The sequence below is a fragment of the Tachypleus tridentatus genome, chromosome 13, assembly GCF_004210375.1.
Source record: "Tachypleus tridentatus isolate NWPU-2018 chromosome 13, ASM421037v1, whole genome shotgun sequence".
Taxonomy (NCBI): Eukaryota; Metazoa; Arthropoda; class Merostomata; order Xiphosura; family Limulidae; genus Tachypleus; species Tachypleus tridentatus.
In genome coordinates, this window is record NC_134837.1 from 225,813,353 (window position 1) to 225,827,797 (window position 14,445).

Here is a 14,445-nt window from a genome sequence, read left to right on the forward strand (position 1 = left end):
CTGAATGTAAACTAGTTTTCATATTAAGATGAAAACAATACTTTTGTTCATCTAAAATTTCCAAATTTTATTCATGTAACCTCTAAAATTTCCTCCATAAATATCAAACATTTGTATTTCATCTGTTATTGTAACTTCCATAACTCTACATGTAATGGGTCAATTTGACCATAAAAATATGAAAAGTTTAAATTACTCTTTTTCTCTCTTAAAGCTTGTAATAATATACATCTGTTTCTACTTTATTTTATTGTTTGTTTCCTTTTGAACAACATCTTACTAATAATCCCACCATCTAAGTCGTAAATCACTTCACAAATTCACAGCTCATGTTACTGTACTGCATGACTAATGCCCAAGCTGCTTTAAAGCATAACTCAGAGAATTTATTATTTTTCATCTTACCCAATCTAACCTTATCTAACTTGAAAAGTTTCTTATTTTTAACATTTTAGTTAATCTTATAACAATAAAATTTTAATAAAAACCAAAAAATTTAATATTTATGCTTAATCTCATCTTTTTTTGATTTCTATCAATAAATTATAAGTGTATTTTCTTCAATAATAGTAAAATTATAATAAATAACTTGTATTTACTTAAATAATGCACCCAAAGACACAGAATAATATCACATTTAAAGCAAACATTGTCCAATAACTGTATCTCAAAATGACTAGTATAGGTACCTATATTTTTACTTAAAAAAAGTTAATCATAATAGTTATAAGACATTCTTGATAATGAGAATGTCACTTAAAGTAAGATAAGAAAAGCTTAAACTACTTCCTTTAGTTACTTCATTTGAATACCAAGAAATAAGCTTTTGAACTGAAGTAGAAACTGTTGACACTGTACTAAACATCATGTAGCATAATACACAGTTCAAAGATTAAACTTTGCCTTTCTGTTGGTTATGAATATGATATAAAGCATCAAAAGGGTGTTAGTGGCAGTTTGTGAAAAATAGAATGTAACAAACACTTCTAATTTTCTAGTTTATAATTCTGTAAAACAAGAAGACTGAAGTGAATAGAAATTAGTCCCTACTTTAGTAATATCTATATTATAAAGAGTAATTTATTTTAAATTCCACACTTCAGAGAGAGATAGTAAATAAATTAGAGAAAGTGAAAACAAAAGACCAAATATCCTGATTTTTTGTACTGATCGAGAATTTATTTACATATTTCCTTATGAAATTAAGGAATTAAAACTTATATAGTATTAACATTTGCTGATTTATTATGTTTAGATGTCAAGTTTATTCTGGTAAATTAATAAGAAAGTAGTTTAATTATATTTTACTCTTATTTTGTAAAAAGTTGTGATGTGTGCACTTTAACCAACTTGTAGCAAGAGGATTATGAAAATACAGTAGGTATGTGGTAGCATTTTGCACTGTATCTTGTTCCCTTTTGATTATGTGCCAATTCAAATGATTATATGCCCAAACAACTATATACCAAGAGCTTACAAAAAAAAAAAAGTAGAAAAATTGTAATTAAATATCTTCTCTTAAGAAATGGCAGAAGATGTTTCAGATAGATACTCATCTTCCAACAGAAACGCTTGAAAAATATATAAAAAATCAAAGAAAGAATAGAGAATGCCATGAGAAGAGAAAGAAAGGAGTTGACAAACATATAGAAAGCTACTGGATCAGTCTTGACTCAGAGACTATGTGGTTAGAGATTAGGAGCCTTGGATTAATAACCAGAAAAGTGGAAACCTAGTAATTATGATACCTACAAAGAGATGAATGAAAATACACCCAAAGTAGGAACAAAACCAATGAAACTTCAAATTATAAGCCAATACATGGGAAGAATGCAGTTTATGTGAAATGGCCAATTTGGTATTATGGTCAAAGCTCTCAGGACATGATAGACTGATAGCAGTGGTGGTGGGTCTTGGGCTTAAAAGAGAAAGTCTAAAATCAGAAAGCAAGAGGAAAGACTCCTTCGTTAGTTGTTGTATGAAATAGCATTGAAGTTTTCTAAATGAATGGATAACAATAAAATGATGAGACAGAAGATAAAAGATTGTTGAGCAACCAATTTATGGGCATTTATACAAAGAAACTGCTCTTCTGGTGACCAGACCCTAAAATGCATGTAGATGTCCAAAAATGTACTACACACAAACATAAAGGCATCTATGAACAGAAATAAGTTCAGGGGTGATGTGAGGAAAAAAGAGGTGCTCATAATTGTGTGGGATTTATTGAGCCACCACAATAACAAGAGATGGAAAGATGGAGGGGGAAAAAAACAAGAAAAATAGTGGACCTTTGGATATACTTGGTTACTAGCCAGATACCACTCAAGAGAATGCATAAAAGATGCATCCAAGAACAAAATTCAAATATATGGAGCTGTAGCTAACACAAAATGGTCTGAAACAGAAAAATCTGACTGGAAGTGATGGGTGGTAGAACAAATTAGAATGTGGACAAATACATCCAAAACACCAACTATAGTCAACTATAACCCAGGAGAGAACACCCACCTGAAAGTGAGAAAGTAATCCATCTTAAAGTGAGGAATGACAAAACATTGGTTCAATAATATCATAATATCTGGACAACAACAAAAAAGATCAGAGTAAAACCCCACATTATAGCTGAGAACTTTGTCTATGGCATTATTAACTTAAAAAAAAAAAAAAAGGTGCATTCTCCTCAATGTATAGAAAATGCCAAGAACCAGGGGAGGAGAGGTTAAGTATGGAAAGACAGCAAGCTCTCCCAGAGAAGAACATCCGAAAGTATTAAGGCAAGAAGCAGAAAAAGAAGGCAACACCACGACATTCCCAAATATGAGAAACCTCCATGGACTCTATGAACTGAGCAAATTGCAAATCAGTAGATATTACTACCAATGAAATGTCTCAGCTCAAATTTCCAGTGGATAAGAAGTTCCCAATAGTCTCATCACAAAACAAAAGTACCACACAAAGGTCACTGAGATACAACTGAGGGAGGTGACTCAAGAAAGTAAGGAATCCAAATCAAGTAAATTCCAGAAGACAAAAAAAAGTTAACTGGGATATTGTAGAGATTTTAGAAAATAATAACCATGATGGAAAAGAGGTTGGTGTAATTCTCTCCTTAGTAAAGATGCTAACATTGTAATTCTGAGCCTCTAAAAGAAGGTGAAATATAGAAATTTAGTGTAGATAAGTAGACTTCAGGCAAAAACGACAAGGAATAAAGAGGAGGACATCCCCAAATTCAAAGAATGGACTCAAGGAAAAATAATAATCTCAACAAAACACCATAGAATAAGATTCTTTTGACTTGGCAGCTGGGATTTAGAACAGAGTCAGGAAAAGAAAGGTATCAGCACAAACAGAAATAGAGAAAAAAAAGAGAGAGAAAACAGTCATAAAATTGAAGCTTATGTAGCAAGGTATCTCAATATTCAGGAACAAAAACAGCTGGGAAAAAAAAAAAAAAAAAGTCACATAACCATGTAAATAACTCAACAAAGGATGAAGATTGGTTATCTATCCATCATCAGGAAGTGAAGAACCAGAACTAAAAGCAGTTCGTAAAAGTAGCTGGTTAGAATTATCAACAGATGAGACAGACTTAGTTGAAGCAAGAGGCCACTAATCCTAGATCTCAGATCAGGATGGAACCAACCACCTGATACACAACAATGGTAATATCACTGATGATTAGTGCCTCCAGTCATCATCAAAAACAGTAACAAGCAAGTCCTAGTACATATAACAGCTATACTCAGACTAAAGGCTAGAAAGTCTATCTTCATTGTCTTATAAATCCAGAAATTCTTTTTTTGTTCACAATGTTAAAACTGACACAGAACCTATTACTGCCAGTCTTTCTTCTGATAAACCAATCTTTATTTTCAAGTCAGTGGTAGTAGAAACTGCTTGCTACTGGTCCTCTTGTGAAGGTGAACAAGATGGATGTTTTTTTCAAATGTTAATTTCTTTGGTTTAAGTTTGCAGGATAGCAGTAAAAAATAAAATTATTCTTCTACAGTACTGACAGTGAAAACAGTTGCATCTGAACCCTTGGAATCTTACATAAAGTATGCTTTTATTCACAAAGCCAATAACACATGCTTCATAGATTATCTTAAGTAAAATGTAAATGTGAAAAACATAATTTGCATTCATTAGTCTTACTCCATTGAAATAAGTTTAATTTATTTTGTGATTTTATGTTTCAGGTCTATACAAACAATGAGAGAAGTACATGAAGTAATAGCTATCAATCAAATACAATGTAATTTAAGGATTACTTATAATTTTGTTTATGAATTGAAGAAATATTTCATATGTTCTTGTTCTACCACATGTTCACACAAAATATCAATATCTTGTGTTTATCAAGTCTACAGGATATCAGTAACTAAAAAATACTTTATTCTACAGAGAGAACATCATTTTGTATATAGTTTTAATAGATAGGTTTTCTAAGTCATTAAAGGTAAGATTATTTTTAATTTATAAAACTTCTATATTTTGTATTGATGTACTTGTTTTTCCTACACATTGTAAAATCCAAGCATTATTTACCACAATTTATGTTTTAAATAGTATGTATAAATTATGTATGCTGCTGTTATTACAGAAGCATTGCAATCAATAAATATTATACATCCTTAAAGTTAACAGTAAACTTTGTTATTTCAGTTTATTAAGAGTAATGTGTTCTTAGAACTTTTATGTTTAAGCACATTCATAAAAGTATGTGCATATAATGTCGCTTTACAAATTACATGAATGTAGTATTTTAATAACATACAAAGTATTTCCAGGTGACTTCTATAAAATATTTAATGGATTTGCTCAAAAATAAAAGTGATTTTTTTTTGCTTCTTCCTCTGAAGTAGAATTTTTTTCTTTTGAGTCAGGAGGAAGTTACTAGATCAACTCAAATGGATCCAGGTAAATCAACCTTAGTTAATTAACTGCTACAAGAGGAATCTTACCTACCTGCAGAGAAAAAAAATGAAAAAGACTCCCCTTACAACCCACAACAATCTAGATTACTGATACTTGTCCTTCTATGATCAGCCCTACAGAAAAATAATGAACATTTGGCAAAAACTAGTAACAATATATGACATTCCAGTTAATACCAAATTTATTTAAAAACCAGGCACAAAACTGAGGTCTATACTATGTAAAAACAACACTGACCAACAACACACCAACATTACTTATAAAATACAATGTAATAACTGCCACGATTTCTATATTGGAGAAACAAATAAAAAAATGGAAACCAGATTCAAAGAACAGAAAAAGTCATCTTCACATGTTTGAGCACTGCAAGTCAAATAAACACAACATAACCATAGAAAACACTCAAATACTAAAGCTTCCGGTCAGTTACCTCTTTCTTTCTTTGTGAACCTGACAATGACCGAAGAAGGTCAAAATGTTGTTTGCTCCTCTATGCAAAATATTTTCTCAACCCAAACGAGCCGTTTTTACATATATGATTGCTTATTTCACTCTTCATATAGCTAGTGTTTTTACAAAGATATATTTCCTATGCATATATTTTAGAAGAGCATGCAAGTTCAATTTTTTTTCAGTACTTTGATTATAATTTTTTATTTATGATGTACTATTTTGTTCAGTTTATACACACAGGTTTTCAGTATTTGTTTGAAGTGCACAATTTTAAAGTTTGTAATTAAGCACTTCAGTTTAGTTTCAACTTCAGATCTGCACTTGGTTATTAATCTTCATATAGTTATTTGGTAACATCGAAATAATTCATTTATTTTTAGACTTTACTCGTGATTTCGATGAAACTGTAATAATGGTACATCTACATAAATAGTGTACGAAAATACAGTTTACATGCAAACTCTTCAGCATTGATTCTATCCAAACAACTTCTTTTTGGTAATAATGTGAAGCTACAGTTTTTATTTATTTTTGTATCTTTTCATTTGATGAAACTATTTAATAAAGTTTACAGTGTACATCTATCTGAATGATGTATAAACCTACATTTCATGTAAATTCTTACGTGTTGTTTCAACTATTAATCTACATTTGTTTATTTATCTCCAAATAGCATTTTAGTAATGATGTAATTTGTTTTAGTTTATATTTGTATTCTACCCATTATTATATTTGTGATCAACACTGATTCCCCTGTTCAATTATCTTGATTTGTTACTTTTGTAAATTAATTTTTTGCTTTTACAGCTTTTCAGCAAAATATCAAACATTGTTAACTTATGCAGACAAAAAAGTGAGATTTTTAGACTACAGAACAAAAACAGTCAAGGAGAAAACAGTAATAGCAACATTACTATTGTAATACTAGTAAGTAGTAGTAGTAGCAGCAGCAGCAAGTACAATTATCACAAGCTCATTTTTCTGAACAATAAATTATATTTTGATTAATATCTCATTTTGTTTTGTTGATTAAATACAAAAGAATATAAAAATCACAAATATTATTTCACTTTAAAGCACCAAGCTTAATTCAGTTACAAGATCTTACACTCAGCCATTCATGAATGTAAATTTCTATACCAAACACTCAGTTTTTGTTCCATGGAAGCATTTATTTTGAATTAATACAATATAGTGATTAAAATAAATATTTAAACAATATAACACGTTTTATAGATGCTACAAATAAAGACTTGTAACTGTTACAAAGTTCCTTTCAAAAACATTTGAAACATTGCTACAAATCAAATATTTCTCTATCATTTCTTTAGATTATTTTACAAGTTCTAAAATGCATCCCACTCTCTCTATGCCATTTTAATGCACAAAAACTCTTGTAACCTGTTTAGATAATCAATATATGGTTTACTGAATGTGAGACATTGGTTGGTACAGCAGATTATGATGAATGAAGCATATGTGACAAGGATTAGTTAAAATATTTGAAATTAATCTTGTACACATGTCCAGGAGCATCGATTTATAGATGCAACTGTTGAAAATAAAACAATGATCATACATGGCACACTTTACTGTGGTCATTGAAAATGCTAAACTTTTTTCCACAAAGATTATTGTTTAAGTTCAGAGGGTGCTTATTTAAGCCTAAAACTTTAGTAGAAATAATGACAGAGTATTAAACCAAAAAAACGTGGAAATGAACTTACAATAATTTCTCTATAATTTTATAAATTCATTGATGCAATTTTGCTGTTAAACCAGCAGATATATCCCACTATGCCTATTAAGAATTAATAATCTGTTTACAACATTCTCTCTTACAGGAGTAAATCTGACTACATACAAAACCAAAAGCTCTAGCAATGACTACTTTGCACAAGAATGTATTTTACATCTTCAATGTGTTTTTATTGTCAGTCAAGCTCTTGAGAATTGCTCTCCATGACCATTATTCACTTCACCAACAGATAAGACAACTATTTCTGAATGTCAGATTGTCTTCTATACAAAAAAGTTAGTTAACTGCCAGTTAGTAAACACAAATTTTGTATCCTCTCAAAATAAAGAAAATTAAAATGTTACTTGAATAACTTTCTGCATTTAAGCTGCAAACTCTAAACAACACAAGACTTATGACAGAAAAATTCATCTTAACAAAGAAGTTAGAGTAGGTACATAGTACCATCCTGTCCTACAGGTAATATAAACTATTTACCCTTAAAGTAAACATACTTAACTTTCCACTAACACTACAGCTTTTCCTGAAGTTTGTTTAATCTCTCTTAGTACTGATTTCACATGCTCCAGTCTTCCATACTCCACTTAAATACCCTTAGCAATATCTAATTTTGCAAATTTCTCCACCCACATCAATATGTCCTCTATACTGGCATTGTAAATAATCACATCACCAAAATAATATAATCCCAGTTATTAACACTGCCTCTTAGTGGGGAGAAAGGGTGGGCAAATATCAGCAGAGGTAATTTATATTGGAAACACATTTTCAATTTAAGAAAATGTTAACTTCTAAAACATACTTACTATCTGCTGAAACTACAGCTAGAATCCCACATTTAGAAGGTAGAGGGGCTGATGTTGGTGTAATCTAAAAGCATCTGGATATAAAGAGTGTACAATGGTGGTGGTACACAAAAGGGGGAGAACCATACTACATCCAGAACAGGTATGCTCTTCACCAAGAATACAATTCCTGCATAAAGGGTGGAAACAGTACATGAGTGATTATCACTATAGTCCAGCCCCTACCAGGTAACCAAGGTTCCACTACTTAGGACAGAAGTCAAGGGGTCTTGGTCCATATATCCCATATTGGAGGCTAGGGTATTGGACTGCAATGTTAGATATAGACATGCATGTGATTAGATCACAGTCTGTACCCATACAGTGATGCATTTCAAACCACCAGAATCATGGCAAGAAAGTAAACACTGAAACAGACGAACATTCTCTTCAACCTGAAAAAGACTGAAAGGTAACACCCCGTGCTTGGAATGGCAGGATCTAGTATGCCTAACTCAACCCAAGTAACAGAACTAATTTGGTCTTGAATTGTTAACATTAATCCCCACTCCCCATCCAAGTAGGCAATGAGCATTCCACTTGCTCAAGGAATTATGGAAAGGGTGTGAAACACTGATGAACAAGGATAACTTTGTGTTCAGAATTGTATTCTGATAGTGGACCACATTCCATGAAAAATATACTAAACTGGCATTGATCAAAAAGAAGTGTTACACACACCCCAACCAGATAGATTCAAATCTGAACCATTATTACAAGTAAGCTCCTGCAGAGGCTGGTGCCACTCCTACCAACATCTTAGAAAAACATCCAAGCACCTAGGTAGGAAGGCTCCCAACTATGTCCTCTTCTCCAAGAGGAGAGGAACATAATCTGTCCACCACCCTAGCAACTGAAAAGCTGGTGTGATAAAGACACTCTAGCTCTACTTGTAAACTCCAGGGGGCACTGCATATTAGGGAATCCTGAAGAACAGTACAACAGGTGAATGAAGCTCCTTGAATTTTTGAAAGAAAACTGTTCAATTTATTTCAATCTCTTCACTTTATCCACAAGTTGAGGTCCATGTTAATATGGTAATACCATCTGGTAAGCACCTAGATGGTCTTATCAAGCATTTTATTTCTACAGAGGCTGATGCAACCAGTAGTAAGAATAGTCAAATTGGTTACTAGTGCAGAAATAAACTTATAGGAGCACACTTGTCTGAATAATACTTGAACACTTGCCCCAGAATGAGATCTAGTGAAAGTAAGATGTAAGGGACCCCGGTATATAAAGAGACTATATAACAAGATGATGACAAAAGTAGACCCCTCCTCCTTATAATCTAGTGAATGTTGTTAAAATGGTCAGAAGCAAACTGCAAAATTATGTAAAGAATGTGAGAGAAAAACCTTGAGGGAAGTACAAATACCAGCCTAAAAAATATCCCCCTAGTATATACATGAAATGGGCAGCAAAAGACAAATGTGCTGAATATGATATATAAATCAGAAAATTCCTCACTTGTAGAGTCCAGAATATGCAATTTGGATAATTGCAACTTCACCTTTAAGGGATTGGGGAAATCGTGAGAAACCGAAGGATCCCAAAATATATAGAGTCAAAACTACCACAAAAGAAAGTACAGTAAGCCACGCAACAACTCTGGGCCTGACACAGGTGAGAAATAGATTGCAAAAGAATTGTGAAAAGGGATGTATCTCTTTCCCTTGTTGCCAGAGAATTAGAAAGAAATGACCTATCAGAGTGGGTATAGCCTGACCTAAGGAAAGAGATAAAATGTCTTTCAAACATGCCAACAACTCCAACCTATGCAATCAGCAACAAAACTTTAAGATAAAGATGACACATAGTACACGAGACTAAAGGCTTGAATAGTTGTCACGACAAGTCACGTAATACCACCTTAATATTCTGGGTACATAATTGAAAAAGGCCATTTGGGAAGAATGCTAGATAGCACTAAGGAGTCCAAAACCTTAAGATGTTTAGAATAACTAAGACTTGTTGAAAAAAAGTTGTCTAACCTAAACAACAGGAGACAAAGCTAAACTCAAGTGAAAACCAAGTCAGAACAAGATATGGTGGATACGTTTGGTAAAGAGAGTACAAACTCCTCGTGTGGCACACTCCAGACAATTGTAGAAATCAAACCACAATTAGCTTGAAAAAGTCTTTGTGCAGAACATAGGATTAAGAATGTCTCAATAACAACAGCCAAAGAGGAAGATGCAGAAATGGTCTCACTTAAAAGACACTGTAGAAGAGGAAATCATGGTCAGGTTGGCCAATCTGAAGGTAGCAACAGCTCACAAACAGAATCGAAACACAGAAAGAACTCATAGTAACAGATGGATTGATGAGAAGGCAGAAAGGGGAAATTCCATCTTATCAGGACTGAATGAGGCTGCCAAAGCCTGAAGATGAGGTACTGAAGACTAAAGTTTGTAGAGGGGCAAAAGCAGTCATTGAAGGCCCAAACTGAGAGCAAATTTACAGAAAGCACCATAATGGAAAATCTATTTGGTTAGGAGAAAGTGAGGACTGAAACTCACAATTTGCTAAAGAATTAAATCACCCCAGAAAAATGGCAGGCCATTTTTTAAAGAAAAACCAAATTTTGAAAACAACAGCCCCAAGAATATGTCTTCATGACAGTACACTGAAGAGCCTACTGTGAAAATGATGAAATGTGTCACGAGAATATTCTCATGCAAGAGATCTTGACCTATTAGACAGCAAGATCTAAATTTTTGATGCAGAATGAAAATTATGTCCTCCTTTCATATGCCCTGGATTATTTGACCTTTAACATGCACATATAATTTCTGAAGGGAAGTAACTGTGAAGAAAAACTCAGGACAGGGCTGATAGACATTTACACACACAAACACATATTAGATACACTCTAATGATAAGGTCAATCCAAACAAACCATCACTCAAAAACTAAGATACTGCACCTTATGAAAGAGATTGGAAGATGCAGCAGATTGAGTTTCCATATCAATTAGTCACCTTGGAAGTACTGCAAGGATAACATGTGAACCTATAAAAAAAAAAAAAAAAGAGATTCGAAAGAAGCCCACAAATGCCAAGAGATAGAATAACCTCTGGAAGTAAGAGCCTGATTGTCTGTTCCATAGCCTGGAGGTGGGTAGAACCCAGAAGACATATGGTGCTGATGGTAGACCAAAGGCTAGATCCCTGAAATGTACGTCTTGATCCCTGTACACAAAATATTGTTAAATGCAAAATGAATTCACTTTGAAATATGAAGAAATGCCTTAGCAACCTCAAACTTTTGACATCCACAGACCTGGAGAAGAATGTCAAGAGGGTGTGAAGAAGGACACTACTAAGTATCTAAGGGGATCAAATAATGGGTTGAGATACAAAAGAACAAAAATCATCTATTGGTTTACCCTTGCATTGATTTACCACCCCCATAACCAGTAACTCTGATAGCCCTTAAATGAAATTCCACACTCCACTGTTCAAGTGGGTGATAAAATACTATAGGTTGGGAAGATAATGGAGGTGGAAAATTGAATGAAAGACAAGAGACTAAAGTACCCACAGACCTTCAGTGAAAAATTAAAGGTGTCCTCTGCCCTCCTAGGCAGATATCAATGCTGCAAATTGCCCTGAATGTAGCACTCTGAAAGTAGAGTCTGAATCTGCAACTGTTAGAACTAAAGAATTTCTTGAGGTCAACACAAAGAAAGAGTAAACAGGTGACATCAATTTGGGATACAAATGCCTCTGGGTCACCTACAAATATCAAGTGACAAAAAACCAATGTAACATGCAGAGTTTACAGTAGATAGACAAACTCACTCCACCAAGGTATCTCTACAAAAGGAACAGAACCAGTCAATATGACCAAGACAAGAGTCAGCATAAGACCCCATTCATCTGTAAATTGATGTGGGAACCATTGATAGGCTACCAACAATTTTCAGGAGAAGAAACATCATGGAGTAAGAGTGAGGATCAAACAAATACAGAGATGTGACTAGTACAAAGTGATCATGTGAACCATCCTGGAACCACACATATCCAAAAAAAATTTGTAGCCAGTGGAATCAAAATAAATATTCATCAGGAGGTGGAAAGCCAAAACATGCAAACAGACAAATGAGGGTACAAGGTCTGTCTATCTTGTCATGTTATATAGAAGTAAATCTCCTAACATGAACCAAAAATATAGAGTAAAAGGATGAAAACTAAATAGTCCCTCCCCCAAACCTTTCCACCAACAAGGGAGAAGCAGATTCAAACAACACAGAGGAAATCCTCAATATCTCAAACCTAAATGACTAATGGAAGAAAAGAATTTTGATCCAAATTGGATTTGTGAGAAGCTGACTTAATAAATAATGGTGTCAAAAAATCATAGTCTAATTCACCTCAGAATAACTATAATAAACAAAATGCAACTTCAGAAGCCCCAAGAAAAAACACTCCTAGGTCAAATTTATGTCTCCATCTTTCAGTGGTATGGATCTAAGCATGGACAGCCTCAAATGAAAATGACCTCTGACTGTAAAAATGATGCTAGATAAAGTAGGAACATGGGAGGTTGGATAAGTTGTACTGACAATTGTAATAGCAGAATTCACACTCATAAATATCACTTTTTGTTTTTATAATTATAAGGAAATTAGAATTATATGGAAATCCACAATGTGATGCAAAAATTGCACTCCATAACAGAACTAGGCACAGCATTTTGACAGGGAAAACTGACCAACACTTTGATGAGAAAAAGTGATTTTATTATTCGAGTGATGAGCTTACATACAGTGCCAGGATAGAAGGCTTATTGACATAGGTGGAGAGATTTGCAAATTAGATATTGCATTTCTAAATGGAATTTAACAGGCATTTAAGTGAAGTACAATGGCATGCAATACAAATGCTTATACAGACAAAACCAATGTCAAAAAATAGCTATGACGTCAGCAAATGGTAAATGTGTTTTGGAATGCAGAATTTCTAATCTGAATAAATAAGACTCATCACTGATAAATATTAAACTACCTACCCTTAAATACAGCACTTCTAATCTCAATATATAATACTCACCACTGTCCCAATAGGAAGTGAACTGTAGCATCAGTAGGAGTAAGCTCCAAAGCTCTCTTCAGAAAAAACACCAACAAAAGACAGGTTTAGTAACTAGTGAAAGAAGTTCATACAAATACATCCACTTCAAGAACACATACAAGTAAAATGTCAAACTACTTAAAAGCATCTTCTATATAACTCAATAATAAACAAATTTTTAAAAATCAAGAGACAATCCAAAAGCTTATTTTGTATTAACAAAAAAAAAACACAACAAACAGTAGTCAATGTACAAAATAAAAATTTTTATAAAATCATCAACTGACTACTCAAACTAGTAAATCATTCACACAAGTTTCTACTTTACAATAAACCATTTAAGTTAAAATGAATAATTCTTAAAATAGTGTAAAAACAAAAATATTACTACTTCCTTGGTAGGATTAATGTAACTCAATATACTCTTAGTTTTCATACCTCGAAATGATAGCGAACGTCAACAGATTTCGAAATTCTATCCTTAGTACTTCTGTATCTCATGACATAGTCTGTTAGAATAGCACACCACTGAAAAAGAAAAAAGAAAAAGTTAATATGCACATGTATGCCAAAAACATTAAAAGTGAAACAGAAGTTAACAGACTTAGTACACCAGTGAAAGACAGAAAGAAAAGAGTGTAGTTAACGCACTAATGAAACACAAGCAAAAAGAGAATAACAGTTAGTACACCTATGAAACACATTCAAAAGTTAACATTTTCCTGAAGCAAAAATGTATTTCTGATAATACTTACCCCTCTTCTCTGACTTTAGCTTTATCCTGACAAAAACTTCTCTTCCCTGCACATCTAAGTGTTGGTATGAATCTTACCTCAGTTGCTCCAGCCTCTATACCTGACTGTATTGCTCAAAGCATTATAAATTCTCCCCATTTGTATCAATGCACCCCTATCCCAGACCCATATGCAAGCTCTCCATTATTACTTCCTATTCACTTTTTTTTAGATATTCCAATTCGAAGACACAAAAGTGGTCATTTTGTGAGGAGAAATGGGAGAGAGTATGGGAAGAAGTAAGTGTTATCAGAAATACATTTTCCAAAAAGAAAATGTTAACTTCCAACATACACCTCTTCTCACATTTCAGCTAGAATCCCACATTTACAAGACAGAGGGGTGAGTAAGAGAAATACACATACAGATAGTGTCTGCATAGAAAAGGTATGCAAAAATGAGGTATAGTAATAATACACTAATGGAGTCTGCACTACTTCTGGAACAGGTACGCTTTTCATCTAGACAATGTGAAATCTTATTCCTTGGCAGTAAAAGCTAATTATTAGAAGAACATGAATTTATTTATGCCCTAACCAGGCAGAAAAGGTTCAACATCTCATGATTGG

At 33.2% G+C, this 14,445-nt stretch overlaps 1 protein-coding gene across 8 annotated transcripts in view; it reads right to left on the minus strand.

The window, feature by feature from the left end:
* LOC143236492 (regulator of microtubule dynamics protein 1-like) overlaps nt 1-14,445 on the minus strand; it is a 61,928-nt gene that overhangs the window by 23,219 nt on the left and 24,264 nt on the right. For all 8 annotated transcript variants that reach the window (XM_076474789.1, XM_076474786.1, XM_076474783.1 and 5 more), the window contains 2 exons: nt 13,521-13,610; nt 13,062-13,117 (listed from right to left, as the gene is read on the minus strand). In XM_076474789.1, coding sequence (XP_076330904.1) covers nt 13,062-13,117; nt 13,521-13,610 — 146 coding nt within the window. The remainder of the gene's footprint in view (nt 1-13,061; nt 13,118-13,520; nt 13,611-14,445) is intronic.